The sequence below is a fragment of the Citrus sinensis genome, chromosome 7 (genome assembly GCF_022201045.2).
Source record: "Citrus sinensis cultivar Valencia sweet orange chromosome 7, DVS_A1.0, whole genome shotgun sequence".
In the NCBI taxonomy this organism is placed as follows: Eukaryota; Viridiplantae; Streptophyta; class Magnoliopsida; order Sapindales; family Rutaceae; genus Citrus; species Citrus sinensis.
In genome coordinates this window covers 26975139-26994055 of record NC_068562.1, presented here as the reverse complement: position 1 = coordinate 26994055, position 18917 = coordinate 26975139, and the positions used below count along the sequence as shown (strand labels likewise).

At 31.7% G+C, this 18917-nt stretch overlaps 1 protein-coding gene across 1 annotated transcript; it reads right to left on the bottom strand.

The window, feature by feature from the left end:
• Window positions 1-1028: 1028 nt before the first annotated feature.
• On the bottom strand, window positions 1029-2629 carry LOC102619137 (acridone synthase 2-like). Its single transcript, XM_006464423.4, has 2 exons — window positions 2359-2629; window positions 1029-2230 (listed from the first exon to the last, which is right to left on the bottom strand). The coding sequence occupies exons 1-2, from the start codon at window positions 2534-2536 to the stop codon at window positions 1233-1235; spliced, it is 1176 nt and encodes a 391-aa protein (XP_006464486.1). The 5' UTR covers window positions 2537-2629; the 3' UTR covers window positions 1029-1232.
• Between the last annotated feature and the right edge of the window lie 16288 nt (window positions 2630-18917).

Below are 18917 nucleotides of genomic sequence, written 5' to 3'. Positions count from 1 at the left end.
TTGGATAATTAGTTAATATGAAACTACTATTTAGCGATGTTTGGAAATGCTGTGAGAAGGCTCAAAACTAATTTTGAAAAGGCAAGAACAAATTTTGATATTTGATTTTTTTTTCTTAAATTTATTGCTTGACAATATATATCATCCAATCCTAATACAAATTTTGTAATAAAACCAATGAATTTAAGTACATCATTATTATTATGAATTTTAAATTCACATATATGCTCCTTAATTACCATATGTCTTCCATATCCTATCAATTGTTTTCAATATAAAAACATGAAGGAAACAAAATTAATAAAGTACAAATATTAATTTTAGCAATTATTATTTTTAGTAATGTACTCAAACACTCCGTTTTTGTACAATTATTTTTTTTCCCCTGTAGAAGGTTGTAGCCAAACCAATGAACCGTTTGACGTCTATAGTATTTGAGTTTTGGTCATGTCATATTCTCCGTTTTTGTACAATTATTACGTACAACTTTTTTTTTTTTAACAACCACTGTCGATACTTATCCAGTTGTACGTAATTTTTATGTACAATTTTTTTTTTCAAAAAAAAAAAGAAGACAAGGATGAGAAGAACCCACATTTATTTATTTTTATCTCCACCTTTCCCAGGAGTCAAGCCGTCAAGGTGGATGGCCAAACAAATCGATTGCCTCAATTGAGGGTGATTGTGAAATTCTAATTAATGATACATAGATATTATTGTGTATTAGCATAAGTCATATATTATATTTTATTGATACTATTTGATGTGTTGGATGAATTAATTTGACCGTGCTATTTCGGGCGTTGTCCGTTATTTCGTTTTGAGGAAATGGATCACTGTAGAACAGTTGAGGTTGAAATCATTTTGGATTTGTTGATTATATAGATTTGCAGGTTGGAGATATGAAAATATTTGGAAACGAGGCAAATAGTCATTCTAGATAAAATAGAAAGTCTTACCTAAGGAGATCGGGACTAGTCCTTTCATTTTTCGCTCGGTTATAGGCAATGGCTCAAAAACACAAACAATGATAAAAAGACAAATAGCGGATAAATTTTATTCAAATAAAGGGAAATTATTACAACAAAGAACGGATTGAGTTCTGTTGCTTTAGAGCCATAAGAAAGGGCATGAACCCAAACCTCAACTAAACCAACAGTTAACATACTTATGATCTCAAAGCAATCTACAAAGCATGCAACATGAATTTATTTATATTGACGCTGTGGCCCTCATGCTTCTATAGGGAGACTGTGCAACACTACGGTCTCAACGGTGAGCCCCGGGCCGAACCCGAATAGCACACCCCAGTCAAGCCCTTCACCTGTGGTGGCTTTCCCTTCTTCAAGACACTTGTTTCTCATCTCATCAAGAATGAACAAAACACATGCACTTGACATGTTACCATATTCAGACATAACATGTCGGCTAGCTCTCAACTTGTCCTTTCTCAGGCCGAGTTTTGCCTCGACCTGGTCGAGAATTGCCGGACCACCGGGGTGAGCAATCCAGAATATCGAGTTCCAGTCGCTGATACCAATTGGAGTAAATGCATCAACTAAGCTTTTCTCTATGTTTGCTGAAAAAAATTCGGGAACATCTTTCTTCAAATGAACCGTTAGACCCGCCTCACGTATGTGTCCTTCAATTGCACCATCAGAATCAGGCAGAAGCGTCTGTGAAGCCGACACAATATGATACAATGGACGCTCAATGGATGTATCAGGATCAGCACCGACAATCAGTGCAGCAGCACCATCAGCGAAAAGAGCCTGACCCACTAGAGAATCAATATGGGTATAAGACGGCCCACGGAAAGTGGGGATTGTGTTCTCAGAACAAACAACAAGAACACGAGAGCCCTTGTTGTTTTCAGCCAAATCTTTAGCAAGACGAAGGATGGTGGCGCCAGCATAACACCCTTGTTGATATATCATCATACGCTTAACATCCGGGTTGAGGCCGATGAGTCTTGTGAGCTGATAGTCAGCGCCAGGCATGTCGACGCCTGCAGATGTGCAGAAAATGAGATGGGTGATATTGGATTTGGGCTGTCCCCATTCTTTGATAGCTTTGGTTGCCGCCTCTTTGCCAAGCTTTGGTACTTCAACAAGAGAAATGTCCTGGCGCGCATCGAGTGATGTCCCCATGTGTAAGCACATATTAGGGTTTGCTTTTAAAATCTCTTCTGTTAAGCACATGTGACGCTTTCTTATCATCGACTTCTCACCTGTAAATTAAGATCAAATCACCAAAATCATTGATGCGTAATCTGCATTAACAACATGCACACCCAGAAAAGCTAAACAATTAAAATAAAATAAAAGAATGAGAATAAAAATGATCTCGCATTCATACACAAGAGCTTGAACTTCTCTTTGAGCTCAGTCATGTGCTCGCTGTTGGTGATCCCGAAGTAATAGTCAGGATAATCAGCTTGGATGACACAATTGGGCGGCGTTGCCGTGCTGATGGCGAGGATGGTCGCCAGGCCCTCGGCTCGCTGAGCCTTTCTAATCTCCTCCATTGTTACCATCTCTGATCGTCAGATTGCTTCCAAAACAGTACTTAAACTTAGTTAATTAATAAGTTTGCGCTTTCGCGATTGTGATCTGCAGGGACCTAACTGCATGAGTTTATATAGGCAATTGTGCTTATAGTGCTGTATAGAAAAAAATAATAATAAAATGTTGATTTTTTTTATTTGAATAACAAGATAATTTTGACCGCAAGTACCAGTGTTAATGTCATAATCTAAGCTTGAACTGCTATCATATAATCATTACACGGATTTTTTTTTTTTAAAAAAAAAAGCAGTCATGACAACGTGCAACGATTATAAAACTGCATTGTAATCAGTACGCTAGTGAACGGATGATTATCTACGTTATATTTATGGATTAGGATCTTTTTCTCATTTTTTTTATATTTGCCTCTCCTTACCTTTATAATCTATTGAAAAAAAGTTAACTTGATTGTAAATAAAGTGAAAAATAAATACAAAATTTAATCTTAACTACTCATTAAATAAGGAGAAGTAAGGAGAAAAAAAAGGGACAAGAGAGGATCCTTATCCTTATCAAAAGGAAAAAAAAAAAGGACAGATATTTCTTCTTCTCTACAAGACCAAGCATTTTCTTGCCATTTGGGTTTAGAGGGTCGCTATCAATTAAGGTAGGAATCTATCAAACTTTTGAATGTTGTGTGTGGTTAAATGTATATTTACTTTGATTTCAATTAATTTTTTTTCTATGTGAACAGCTATCAGAATCTGTCAAACCAAAAATTGGGTTTCACAGAATTTTGAGCGATTGCTTGATTGGTGAATTAAATGACAAATTCTGACAATGAATTTATGAACTTGATTCTAAAAGCCGTAATAATAACGAACTTAAGGTTTTGAGAATTTTGAGACAGTCATTGGATTGAAAATTTTTGAAAAGTAAAATATTGAAATGTGTTGCTGTAGATTTGGATATTGGTAGTGAGGATCGGTGCTTTTGTGTTTTGCATTCGTTCATCAATGGAACAAATCAGCAAATTTTGTGGAAGTCCTTATGATTAGAAGTAAAAGAAGATATTTATATGAAAATTATTTTTGAAAAAAAACAGCAATTCAGAATGGTTTATTTGTTGATTAGCGGGAGTAGAAAATTTTTTAACTTTATGTTGAAATATCTAGCTTACCAATCATCATCTTATACTAGTCAATTTTAAATTGTTTTCTGTTTGAAATATAGGTAAGGATAAAAGTGAAATTTTATCTTCTATTATATTGTTGTGAATTAGAAACAGCTGCATGGGCATTTTGGCTACTTTATTTCTTCTTTATTTATGTTTTGACAGTAGATTATAATGGTAAGAAAGGCTTTTATGGACCTTCATGTGTGGAGGGGCATAATATATATACATTGTACCTATTTTTTCTAACCTTTGGCAAACCGAAACCGATGGAGAATCTAGGCAAACGATATCTTTTGAAACTTCCAATAACACTTTATAATATTTATTTGATTTATATTATAACAAATAATGGATTAGGTTAAGTGCCCGTTTAGTCGAGTTAAGTGTTCATTTAGTCCATATATTTAAAAAATTTCTCAAGGTACTCCTACTATTAAATATGTTATAGCCCTTACAACAATATTCCCAGTGATGTTAGTAAAAGAATAAAATGATAAGTTATCAAATTAACCTTGAAAGTAATATAAAAATTTTAACCAAACTTTTGTTCTATTATTATACTTTTAAGATTAATTTAGTAAATATTTTTTTATAGAATAATTATTAGTAAGATTGTTATAAAGATATTACACATTACTTTATGTTGGCTAATATTGATTTACTTATAAAAAATTATAGTAAGATTGTTGCGTAAGTATAAGAAAATACTAGTTCTTTCACACTGATATTTGTTAGTTAATTTGCAATTATAGTGAAAAGGAAGTCTTGATGTCCTTCATTGAAAAACTTGGGGTTTACATAACTATTTTCCTAAATCTTAGAGTGTAGGTATCCTTTATCCTCTGGAATATTGTTGTGAATTAGAAACAATTGGATGGGCATTTTGGCTATTTTATTTATTCTTTGTTTATGTTATGAAAGTAAATTATAAGGGTGAAAAAGACTTCTAGAGATCTTTATATGTGGAGAAGTATTATATAAACATTGTACCTATTTTTTCTAACCTTTGACTAACTGAAACCGATGGAAAATCTAGTCAAATGATATCTATTGAAATTTCTTGTAGTTTTTTATAACACTTTAGAATATTTGTCTCATTTATATTATATCAAATCAAGGGTAGATATTCATTTAGTTCTTATATTTTGAATTAAGTATCCATTTAATCATATATTAAGAAAAAATCTCAAGATAGCCCTGTTGTTAAATATGTTATATTCTTACTCTTATTTTTTTTTTTACAATAATACCATTGCAACAATATCCTTGGTGATATTCACAAAAAAAAATGATAATTTATCAAGTTAACCTTAAAAGTAACATAAAAATTTACACAAACTTTGTATTATTATTTTACTTTTACAATTAATTTGTAAACTAGATTTTTATAAAATAATATTAGTATTGTAGTAAGGATACTAAAAACATTACTTTAAGTTGGCTAATATTAATTAATTAATTTATAAATAATTATTAGTAAGATTGTTGTACAACTATTAAAAATACAAATTTTTTCACATTGATATTTATTGGTTAATTTGTAATTGTAGTTTAATTTGCTAATTAATTTTTTATAGATAAATTGGTTATTATCAAGAATATTGTTAGAAGGGTAGTATTCTAAAAGGAAAGAAAAAGTAAGATTAAAAATGTAACATATTTAATTGTAGTAGTGTGTTTGAAGAAGTTTTTAAAATATATAGACTAAACAAGTACTTTAAGTCAAAATATAAAGATTAAACCACAAATAAGTAGCTAACAAGATGATAATTACTCTATGAAAATTCTTTAAATAAAAGAAATCAAACATTTAATTTTCTTTTTTCTTTTCGTCATTAGTATTTTAGACGTAAATGACATTGAATTCATAACTGTCGTATGAGTATGCTAGATATTTGCTGCTAGAATGAAATGGATGATAAGATTTAAGTTTCAAAATTTCTAATTTCATTCTAAATATTCTTAGGTAATGTTTGGTTTGAAGAGATGTGAGAAAATGAGAGGAGAGGAAAGTGGAGGAAAAGAGAGAAAAGAACAGGAGAGGAGAGTGAAATTTCTAATATTTGGTTTATTATAGAATTATACGAGAAAGGAAATCTCTAATTTTTTTTTTTATTTAGACAGTTTTAGCCTTAAGTGTTAGACTTTAGATATTTATCATAAATATAAATAAAAAACAGTAATTTTGTTTAATATATTTACCTAAATAACTAAAAAACAATTATTTAGAATAACATATTTATATTTATAATTAAATTTATTTAAAAATTTTATTAATATAATTTTACTTTTATTGTTAATTTAAGTAATTATAATTAACATAATTTGTTTCTAAATAAATTATAATATAATATAAATAATTTCTTAATCAATATATTATAATTTTAAATTTTTATTTAAAGAACAAAAAAAAGCAATTGTAGCCGGCCCCCATACTTGCAGCCGGCCGCTGCGCAGTGTCTCATGTAAGCTCATGAATGATATGAAAATGATAAAAAAAAAAAAAAAAAAAAAAAAAAACTCATGCTCTTTATAATGGGTGAACTCATCTAGCCAAAAACTTTGATATTTTTTCGGATTTGTGAGAGTTAAATGTTTCTAAAAGTTTTTAATTGCATTTGAACAACATACATCGATTTTTTGACCTTAATGACAATATAATGATCTTGTTGATCAGCCGGCGATCCAACGTCACCAACTGTGAGACTGCATATAGCAGTGACAGTAGCAGCGGCAATCCGACGACTGTTAATCTATATTTATATATTTTCATATTAAATAGATAACTAAAGTTATTTATTTTGTTAAGTTTTTTAAATTATTGATTAAATTTAATTAATATTAAATTATTTATAAATATTAAATTGATAAAAAATTATAAATAACAATTATTTGATGACATTAAACATTAAAAAATTAAAGGGGTCATTTTGAAAGTTTGGTTTCGAACAAAAGAGGAATTTGAATTCTTTACTCTTTGGTGTAGAATCGAAATTCTATATTATAGTGGATATTAAATTCTAATTGAAATTAAGTTCTTATATATTTTATCCAACCAAACAACAAAAGTGAAAAAAAAAAAAAAAATCAGGTTACGGGTCTATCCCCTTTTTCCAACGAAACACCACTTTAGAGCTTTTTAGAAACTATATTGAAATTTCAGGAAATACTGTGCAGGTCGCAGGTCGCAGGTCGCGATACATGTGTATTTCCTTTCCTAACCCGAAATGAATTTGGAGAAATTGAAGGGGATACCTTAAATCAATTTTATGTGCTTCCCCAAACCCGATCCCCAACCCAAGATGCGGGGTGTAGTGAAGTGAAAGTCGATTCAAGAGACGTGATCATAAGTTGAAATGCAGAATTTAACGTGGCAGTATACTTAGTATTGTTCTAACAATAACACCTAAATGATACTCTAATCTAAATAATACGGCAACGTGGACAATTAGATAAATATTTCAATATATCACATTCATATGATACCTAAACAACGGATTTTTAGTCAATACATGTGTGTGGAATTCTCACTCATGTGGGCCAAGTTTACGGTAACAAGTTTTTGTCAAACGATGATCACATTCAAATTCTATGAATTATGATATGTTTTAATAAGGAGACAAATACTGTCTTTCCTTGTTGCTGTTGCTATCAGACAACAAGGCATAACTGCTGCATTACTTGGAAGCTAACACCTCCCCAGTGTGGGCCAAAGCTGTCGGTACGTAAGAAAGAAAAATCAAACGGTTCATCCCGTAGAAAATTCTTTTATCGAATCACGAGTCACGACCATTGGGAAACTTTGAAAATAGTATCTATTTTAATTTGGAAATAAATAATCATTCAACGCATCAATAATATATGGTTGGTTGATGCAGTTGATTGAAACATAACGTGCGGACTGCGGACGACATGGTCTGTTGATAAGTCAGGAAAAATGAGATATTATTAGATAGTGGTACTAAAAGCACTTTTTTTCTTTTTTTCGTAGTGAATATGAACGAATAATTGATCCATTTGGAAACTGACACGTAGTCCACGCTCCCATGGCCACAAAGCTGATGCAAATTGCAATAACATTTCTCGGTCAAATGAAGTGGGATTCCAAGCCCCTGATCACTGTCGAGAGTGGGACCGAAAATGTAATTGCAGAATTGAAAAGACGAGAAGGCTTCCATCCATTATAAATTATTAGATAATATAGAAATTTGACTATTGTAACTACTAAGTCCTCCAGTGGGTGAGTAATTAATTAATGAAGCAGTATATAACATAAATTGGACCGATGAAACATTTAAATTGAGGATTTAAAAATCAAGTGGTGAATGATTCCTTGCCTTGTTAACCCTGATGCATTTGTAGGGATGATAATAGAGCAGATATAGATTGGATTTATATTGCTCCAGGTTCAGATTCGTAATAAAAATTAAGATCCGTATTTGTTTCAGATCCGTCATGGATCTATATTTTTCGCTTCATATCTAGATCCAAAATAAAAAATAAAGATCTATATCTGCTCCAAATAAAAAAAAAATTAAAATCTAAATCTGCTCTAGATCCATCACGAATTCTAAATCTCAATAATAAGAGATCAATATTTTTTTAGTAAGAAAATTTAAGACTAAAATGCATTGGTAACAATTAAATTATATAATTTGTATAAAAAATCTAATAAGTATCGTAGCTTCTACTTTTACACCAAAATAAATAAATAAGAAAGATAATAAAATATCAATCAAAAGTAATTGCAGGAATAAGATCATTATAATATTCTAATGTCTCCTTTACCGTCTTGATATCCACTGCACACCATCATCATTTCTATATCATTAAATAATAGCATATAAGTTAAAAATGATTTATTATATTTAGTGCTTTATTATTTTTATTATGATCATATTTAACTAAATATATGATTAACATAATTATTTTATAGTTGATAGCCACCATTGATTAGGGATTATACAAAATAAATAAGATTATGAGAAAATGATAGAAAAATAAGCTCAAATCTATGGATTTTCCTAACAATTAAAGAACTGATCCAAGCATTCAAATGAAGTGGAGAAGCGAGAGTAGACTAAAGAGAAAAAAAAGAGACTAAATTGTAGAGTGAAAAACTTAAAAAAATTAGGGCAGATTATCCTAATTTTATTTTACACTTGATAAATTTTTGTCTTATTATCAATTAAGTACCTTTAAGTTTTAAGATTCTTAAATACATGCTAATGAATAAATTTTATCATTATTTATAAATTTTATCATCATTTATAATTACATAATTGTTAAGAATATTTTAAAATAAAATTACATTAAATGGTGAGTGAATATGGATTTGGATCTAGATATTAAGATAAATTTGAATTTGCTCCAAATCCGTCTTAGATCCACACATTGATATCCTAATCTATTTTAATCCGACCCAAATCCGATCCAATTGGATTTATATCACATGGATATTGGGTCTGATCCGATCCATTGCCATCCTTACGCATTTGTTTTCAATTGGTTGATATAGTGTGTTGTTTACAGTTTAAAAAACTCCATAACATAACTATGATTGCGACGAGTGGGGCTATTTACACATTATAAAAGTTGTAAAGTTGTAAAGCTACCAAAAGCTACATTTATAATTAATATATCTATATGTGTGTATATACTGAGCACTACATCAATATCATCCATCGCCGTTTTGTTAATCTCAACATATCCTACTCTAGGAGTTAAAATGAGTTCATTTCATGACAACTCATGAAACCATCAAACGATGAGGAAGATTTTATGTTGGTAATGGAGGTTTCTCTCAATCAATCAATGCGCAATCACAAGGCTTTAGTTATAAAGAAAATTCTTGAAATCTACAAAGGATTTGAAGAGCTAAACCAATTAGTAGATGTTGCCGGTGGTTTGGCTGCTAATCTTATCTTAATACTTTCTAAATACCCACAAATTCAGGGTATTAACTTTGACTTTCATCGTGCTGTTAAAGATGCACCTTCAGGAAAACGATAGCAACACTCTTGTGATTTAGTGAAATAATAATGAAATTTTTCTTTTTTTTGAAATGGTCATATGGACCCATTTTCTGATATTTATGCCAAAATGTAATATAGTTAGGTTAATGATTTTATTTCCTAATTAATAAGGATAATTTTGAATTTTTGTAACATATATGGGGATATATACAAAATTGTATTAAGTATAAAATTAACTTTCAAAATGAGATTTTGAAAAGCAACTCCTTCCTTACTTTTTAAAATCTTTTGTAAGATGGGCGAGTTGTCCAAAAGTGATTTATAAAAACACTTACCAAATACCAAAATTAGTTCTTGACTTTTTAAATTTACTTTTGATCCTCCGAAAAGTAATCCAAAACGGACCCTTAGTATTGTTCTAAAAATAACAAATTAAAATTAACGGGTGAATAAATCACGTTATGACAAGACTAGATGATGATCATACACACATGATACTCTAATCTAAATAACATGAGAATGTGAGATTTAGACCTAAACAATGAATTTTTAGTGAAAACATGTGTGGAATTCTCAATCATATGACTACTAAATGAGGGACTTTTAGTCAAAACATGTGTTGCAAATAGTCAACCCATCCTATGATCCTAAATAGCAATGTATGGCAAGCAAGAAAACACAAGAAAGTTGAGACAAAGTTTTGAGTAGAAGATTATAAGAGGTTCTCTTATTAAGAAACTAAAACAAATCAAGTTACATATTTATAACAAGCTAAATCATTCACACTAATTAATTATGCATATGTCTAATTTACTTCAAAAACGCTAAGCCATGTAACTAATTTTTGCCAAGCCATGTAACTACTTTTGTCAAGTCAGCTCAGTGAGTTGTTCTACTGCAGCTAATCACAAAATACGAGTGTGCTCTACTTTGCTTGAAACACTAGAGTCATTAACAACCCCTTTTAAGTTGAAATGTCCGAGATGAACATTTGACTTGCTATGCAATTAATAAAATTACTTAAAGATGAGAGCTTTAGTCAAAACATCTGTTGTTTGATCCTCATTAAGTACAAAACATACCTTTATTCTCTTGGGTACAACATTATCTTTGATAAAATGTATGTCCAGCTCAACGTGATTAGTTTTAACATTATAAACTAGATCATATGCTAAGGCAATTGCTCTTTGATTGTCATAACACATTATTGGTAGGGTGCTTAGTTGAATATGTAGCTCACTAAGTAAAGATTGTATCCAAATTACTTCTAAATTGGTATAAGTTAGAGCTTAATACTCATCCTTTGTGTTTGATCTAGAAACCAGAGATTGCTTCTTGAATGACCATAAAACCAAGTTGGGACCTAGATAAACTGCAAAGTCAATGCTAGTATGACATTGAATGATGCATAGTTGAATTATTCAACCACTGAAAAAGAAATGCTAGCAGTAATGTTTGCATTAGAGAAATTTCGATCTTATCTCATTGGTTGTAAAAAAATTATGTTCACAAATCATGCTGCTCTTAAATATCTTCTCACTAAGAAAGATACAAAAGTTAAACTAATTCGTTGGGTGTTACTTTTGCAAGAATTTGACTTTGAATTCAAAAATAAGAAGGGCATAGAAAATGTTGTGTCAGATCATTTTTCTCGTTTCAATTGTGACATAATTACAGAACCATTACCATTGAATGAATCATTTCCAGATGAACAATTGATGAGTGTGGAAGTGTTACCATGGTATGCTGATATTGTTAACTATCTTGTTATGGGTCAATTTACAGAGCATTGGACCAAGCAGGGCAAAGCTAATTTTTTTGTGGAAATAAAGAATTTCTTTTGGGATGACCCTTATTGTTCACACTGTTTTTCCACATGGAGCAATTGAAATTAAGGATCCAAAAAATAGTGTCACATGGAGAGGACTTTAAAGCTATATCTAGAGTACCAAGCACATGGAGAGGATACCGAAATAAATTTAAGTGACCCACCAAATTTGAATTGAGATTTTTTCTTTCTTTCTTTTCGGTGATTTAATTTGTTTTTCTTTTCTTTCATTTTACTATTCTTTTTGCTGATTGAAATTATTTTTGCATAAGTGTGTTTGTTTAACCATTAAATTTCTTTTATCACTTTTAATCATGTGTGCCTCAACTAGACATATCCTCTTGAACCTTTTTAGACGACTTGAACGTGTAAAATCTCATCTCAGAGACCAGATACAATTTTGTAAAACGCGTCATATTTGGGATCTACAACCACCAGAGTTAGTATCCCATGTTGAGACTTTAGAAAGATAACTCAGAGAAATTGAGGGAGGTATCTACGACATCCAATTAGAGCTTGAGGTCAATTCAACAAGAGGATGATTGTGAAATTATTTTCTTTGTGTGCTTTAGTTTGTTACCCTGGTTAAGTGGGAGATAATGGTACTTCGTGACAATCAAAGTCGGTTACTTCAGTTTCCCATAATAATTGATATTCTAAGGCGAAGGTATGGACAAAAATACCATTTTAGCAAAGATTCACAATCAATTTCCTTCACTTCCTCAGAATGCCCTCCTTAAAATCTGTAAAGCTTGGTTCGAATGCATGCGATTACTTATGAGGAATACCATCCCTGCTGACTCATGTTGGTTAATTGAGGCAAAGTATGATTGGCAAGTGAGTTGCCTCCTAAATTTATTGCATACATGTCTGGTTGTGGTAAAGAAAATTATGCAAGAAAACGAAGAGCTAGAAAACTTTCTATTGCTTGTCATAAGTGTGCCAGAATGATATGCGATAAAAATCCATGTTCTTTAGGAATGGTGTCTGATAACAGGGAAGGCAAGATTTAATTCATTAGGAATAGCTTGAATAAAGAGTCATTAGATGATATCATTTTGTCTCTTGAAACGCATCCCAGCGGATACGTACAAAGAGCAATTCTCTAGTTATGATCATTATTCCAGAAAGAGCATGCATGATTTAGTTTCAGGAATTTGACTATAAACAACCTTATTTGCTAGTTTATAAGAAAACTGGATGAGAATCCTATCCTCGACCCATAGAGGGCGTTCAAGTCATTTTTTGACGTACAACTAGAGGAAGATGTGAGCCACAGTCACAACTATCTGTAAATATCATTTTATTTCACTGTTGTTTTATCAATTGCATTCTTGTCTTTAATAATTGTATTTTATCATTGTTTGCTTTTTCCTCTTTATTATTTTCTTTTTTACTCTCCAGCCATGTGCTTTACGCGTTAATTGACACAGACATGCTACCTCATACACAGCTGTGAACCATTGTCACCAAAATCCTTAAATATAATTTTTATTAAGCACTCAAATTATTTTTGAGAAGTATCTCAATGGCAGCTACTCCCAATAAACAATTCAAAAATATTTGTGTACTCTATGGGTTTAACTATGATAAATATAAAGCGTTCGTTGAGACAGCCATAGATCTTAGTCGAAGTATAGCAGCAAGAAAATTACACTTGGTATGTGGGGGAGGTGACTGAGGGTTATCAAAATTGATCTCAAAAGCTGCTTATATCAAAGAGAGCCAAGTGTTAGGCATCATCTCAAGAACCCTAAAACCGTTGGGTTGTTTGTCTGACTCACCAACTGGAGAAGAGTTAGTCGTCTCAGGTATGCAAGGGAGAACAACTGAAATGCTAAATCATGTTGATGCTTTTATTTTCCTACTAGGAGATCTTGCAACTTTAAAGGCACTAATCACATTAGCATTTTAGGCACATCTGAACATTCATCAGAAACCTATCGGTTTGTTAAATATGAATAACTTTTATGATGACTTTATCCCATTTCTTAACCATGCAATAAAAAACTATTTTATTCCTTCCACAACGAAAAAAGTTTTTATTTGTGTTCATACTGCTAATAAGCTATTTGATTTGTTATAAACTTATAGACCAAAGCCAAATCGCAGGACATTTGTGTTGGAGTGTCCAACTAATGATGGTAACAGTAGCTGTAGTAAGAAGTGCAAATTAGACTTAACTCTCAGATTGTAAAAATTTTTTTTCTGTGTTGCAACACCCAGGTAATGCGTTCTAAACTCTACTTGTTTTCTTTAAAACATTGAGGACAATGTTTCGTTCTGGTTGGGGGAAGAGAATAGTTGACAATTGTGGACTGTCTCAATCCTGGTGAAGTTTTTACTGATTTTTATTATAGAGACTAACCGTGGCTAACTTTTTGAGTAGAAGATGTCTGAATATGGAGTGTAGTTATTTTAGAAACGCATCATCTTAGTTTGGAAGTTAAAAAATTTTAATTAAAAAAATAAGAAAACAATTTACTTTCCAGACATTTTCTTTTTCTTTGTTATCTTATTATTAAGCTTCGACAGTTATTTTAAGTGTGATCTTTCTAACTTCTTCTTTTACCAATTAGTTTTTCTACATCATTTTCACCTTTTTACATGCATAATTTTCATATTTTAAATAGGTTTGGGGGTAAAATGTCATTTTAAAAAAAATTGTGATCTTTTACCATTGGATGACATAATGACTTTCAAATCTTAGTATTTGTATTATCTTTAGTCTTAAGTTATGTTACACTATGTTTGTCACTCTACATGTTGATGTCGGAGACAAATATGAGTTGCTTCAAGGAATGCACATGTCATAATAAATTCCAAGTGAGTTTTGGAGCCTGTTAGTTTTCTTGGAGAGTAACATTTTTTGCCCATTCTTTATACAACTTAGCAGTTTATTATTTTATACATGATCTCTAGATTTTTTTTGAGTGAACCCTCTTAAAAAAAATGTGTGTTGCTACATCTAAAGGTCCATCTAATTCATAGATATAGAAGATTATTTAGAGTCCTAAAAGATAATGGAAATGTCATCTTTGATCCGTTTGAACCTTTCTACCCATCCCTTTTGTGAAATATCCATAGTTAACCCTTTTGAGATTTTTATTAAAAAAAAATTTCTTTATCAACCTATCATCTTGACCCACTCGGATTTGAAATATTACCCGATGTCTTACCAATTCCATCACCTATTCATGTTTGAGAAAAATGTAAATACTTATTTTGTTCAATAAAGTTGTGCCATACACACAAACAAAAAATTCAATAAAAAGAAAAAAAAAAGAAAAAAGAGAAAAATAACAATAATAATAAATAAGTGAAATGTACCTTATAATCTCCAAAAGATTTCTACTTTTTCTCAAACATATATTTTATTTTTCCTATTTCACCTCTTTTGTTATCCATGTCCCTAGCCTACGTTACGTCCTAATAAAATTCCTTCATTTTAGGGAACTATAGTCTGCAGTAGCAGCTAGTTATATGAGCTAAAAAGATGTAGTGATACATAAAAAAAAATTGAATATATCGCTTTGACTAGGATTTATTTGACTTAAGATCGTGTTATTCTTAAGTTGTGGGTATATTTCTTTTATCTTGGTGAGTGTGTGATATTACTACTACCGGTGAGATTTCGGGGTTTGATATGTCATTATTGAAAGTGGCTTGATTACAGTAGCTATGACAAAATCTACTGGATTAATTCATGTGGATGGTTGATGTGTGGGTGATATTGTTTTAGGCTGGAGATAATGTTTATACTTTTATTTGATTGGTATCATTAGTCTGATTGAATAAACATGACTGTTTTAAAAAAAATATATTTTGGGTTTGAATTTTTCTTCGCTCAATTTGTTAAGGACTAGCAATAAGCTGGTTGGAGGTGTGTTGGGTGCTAGAAATTGTATATTTATAAAGGAAAAAATCGTTCGTTTACACTCCAAGTCTCACTAACATCCCTAATTTTATGTATTTAAGTCATTTTTTATTTAATTATGTATGTTTTATTATAATTAAATATTTTATGTATTTTAGGGGGCATCATGGTCATTTCACAATGAACCAGAGATCAGAATGCAAGACGAATAACAATTCTGAACTCGGGATAGTTGAAAACCTTATGAGAAGCCTAAAAGGATAAACGACATTGTTTACATGTACGGTACTGATCATAGTATTGTTCACGATACTATTTACATATACTGTACGATGACGTGGCATTGAACGATGATGTGGCATTGATCGATGGCGTGGCACTGACCGATGATGTGGCAGTATTCAATTGGACAAATAATGTGACATTGACTGCTTATATGACGTTGACTGATGATTTGGTGTTGACCGATGATGTATCACGATCCTATTGGACTAAAATGATTATGTGGAGTTGACCAGTGACGCGGCAGTATGTTAGTGGACCGAAAAACGTGCATACGATATATGCATATACACGGAATGATAGCCTTGATGATATGTTTTATCCAATTAGAACTTCCCACGTGGCGCAATCTTGAGCGTCCAAATTATTTTAATCCGATGGTCATGATTTATTTGTTGTATCTATAAATAGGGGGCTCCCCCTTAATTTGACACCCCTGAGTTCATTTTTAAGCTCTATTTTCTGTAATTCATTCTCTATCCTATATTTTCTATATATTTTAATAAATTTACATTTTACCCCTAGTTCAATTATGAATAGCTAATTTGGTAAATTTAATTTCTCTTCCCCTCCGATTTATATGGATATTTTGACTTTTTGTCGACAGATAGTACTAATCTTGTTTAGATATTCCACTAGTATAACTGTCTCCCTAGTGCAAGGTTATTCCTATTTGGCACGATAAGCATTTAGCACCATATTTATTTGAGTGGGGTTCATGAGTAATGGAAACCCCCCTCATAATTTAATTAGCACTAATAAGGAATATTAAGCTCATGGTGCATGTTGAGTGTAGATTCAGAGACCCAAATGCTTCATTTTTATAGTTTTAACTTAAATTTATTCGCGTCATTCTAATTTAAATTTTAAGGTATTCTAAATCATTTTCACTACAAATCCAAACACCCACTTATAAATTTAACTTTACACGCAATTAAAATGCACCTCCTCGTGGGATCGACACTCGTCACCATTGATCTATTCTACTATAGTTTCATGTACTTGCGAGTTTAATAAAATTTGCACAATAAAAGGCCTTTGCTGAGTTGAAAAAAGCTCTTGTTACAACACTCGTTGTTATAGCACTTGATTGGAGTATGCCTTTTGAATTAATGTGTGATGCAAGTGACCACTCAGTTAGAGCAGTGCTAGGACAAAGGAAAAGTAAGATTCTTCACTCCATTTATTATGCCAGCAAGACCTTATCTGATGCACAACTAAATTACAGAACCACTGAAAAAGAGTTGTTGGCTATTGTCTTTATATTTGATAAATTTAGAGTTTATTTGTTTGGCACTAAAGTGACTGTTTATACAGATCACTCGGCTATAAAGTATTTAATTTCAAATAAGGATGCCAAACCAAGGTTGATTAGGTGGATTCTGTTGTTACAAGAGTTTGATTGGAGATTAATGATAGAAAATGCACTGATAAGCAAGTAGCAGACCATTTCTCAAGGCTAGAAGCATATGAAAGCACGGTGACCAAGCAGGATATCACATAAACATTTCCTGATGAGCAATTATTAATGCTACAGCACTCTTAGATGCTGCAGCAATCTGGATTTCCATATTATGCAGATTGTGCTAATTATTTGGTGAGTGGATTATTACCACATGATTTAAGCTACTAGCAGGAAAAAAAAAGATTTCTTCATGATGTAAAAATTTATCAATGGGATGAGCCTTACTTGTACAAGATATGATCAGAAAATGTGTACCAAATGAAGAAATTCCAAACATCCTACAGTCCTATCATGTTGCAGCATATGGAGGACACTTTGGAAGGCACAAAACAACAGCAAAAGTTCTTCAATCAGGTTACTAATGGCCCTCTATTTTTAAGAATGCTTACGAGTTTGTTAAATGTTATGACATGGACCCCTTTCTTCAATCAGGTTATTATTGACCCTCTATTTTTAAGAATGCTTACGAGTTTGTTAAATGTTATGATAGGTGTCAAAGGGCATGAAACATCTTTCAAAAGCATGAGATTCCACTCACTAATATTTTGGAAGTGGAACTCTTTGACGTATGGGGGATAGATTTTATAAGATCTTTCCCACCTCAGCAACCTATACATCTTAGTGGTTGTGGACTATGTCTCTAAATAGGTGGAAGTTGTTGCATTACCAACTAATAATACTAAAGTAGTAGTGAAATTTCTTCAGAAGAACGATTTGGCACTCTAAGAGCTATTATTAATGATGAAGAAACACATTTTCAACGGAACATTTGCTGCAGCATTGGCTAAATATGGAATCAAGCATAAGGTTACCGCAGCATATAATCCACAAACAAGTGACAGGCAGAGGTCTCCAACAAGGAGATAAAGAAGAGTTTAGAAAAAATTATTAGTCCCAACAAAAAAGATTGGTCACTTAGATTAAATGACTCATTATGAGTTTATAGAACAACCTATAAAACTCCACTGGATATATCTCCATATAGAATTATTTATGGAAAAGCCTGACATTTGCCATTAGAGCTGGAGCATAAAGTAGATTGGGTAGTCAACCAATTAAATATGGATATGACTGCTGCAGCAGAGCAAAGAAAATTACAACTTTGTAAGTTAAAGGAGTTACAACTATTCTCCTATGAAAATGCAAGAATTTATAAAAAGAAGACCAAGCAATGACATGACCAAAGAATCGAGCAAAGGAAACTCATTCAAGGCAATCAAGTGTTACTCTATAACTGAATATTAAAGTTCTTTCCTGGAAAATTAAAATCTAGATGGTTAGGACCTTTCAAACTTATCAAAGTATATTCTCATGGGGCTATTAAACTTCAAGATAAAAGAACATGTCAAGAATTTAAGGTGAATGGGCATAGAGTGAAGCATTACATGGGAACTGTTGTGAGTCACCCAAGGGAGGACCTGTTCCAAAGGGATCCAATATGAGCAATCAAGGATGGACATGCTAAAAGAAAAAAAAAAAAAAGCTTTAGTTGGGAGGCAACCCAATAAGAGAATTTGTTTTAATTTTTCTTGAAACATTAAGTCTAAATGTGCATACTTTTGTTTACTTTTTGTCATTCTAATTCGAGCATTCAATTTCTTTTCTGCCTTTTCTTACAGTAAGTTTTTGTTCAAAAAAAAAACTGGGCAAAGAAATTGACAGGAGTAGTTGCAGCATCATAGCCAAAATGGCAGTTGGAAGTTGGTTATCAACTTATAGGGAAATTTATAGTTGTTGCTGCAACAACAAATTAATTACTGTAGCAACAATTTTTACCGTTGCACTAACAATACTTGGACTTTTACC

Excerpts from the sequence above, each read along its gene's own strand:
- LOC102619137 (XM_006464423.4), bottom strand. The coding sequence starts at position 2,536 with ATGGTAACAATGGAGGAGATTAGAAAGGCTCAGCGAGCCGAGGGCCTG. Across the intron at positions 2,231-2,358 it reads AGAGAAGTTCAAGCTCTTGT|GTGAGAAGTCGATGATAAGA; the intron begins GTATGAATGCGA and ends CTTAATTTACAG.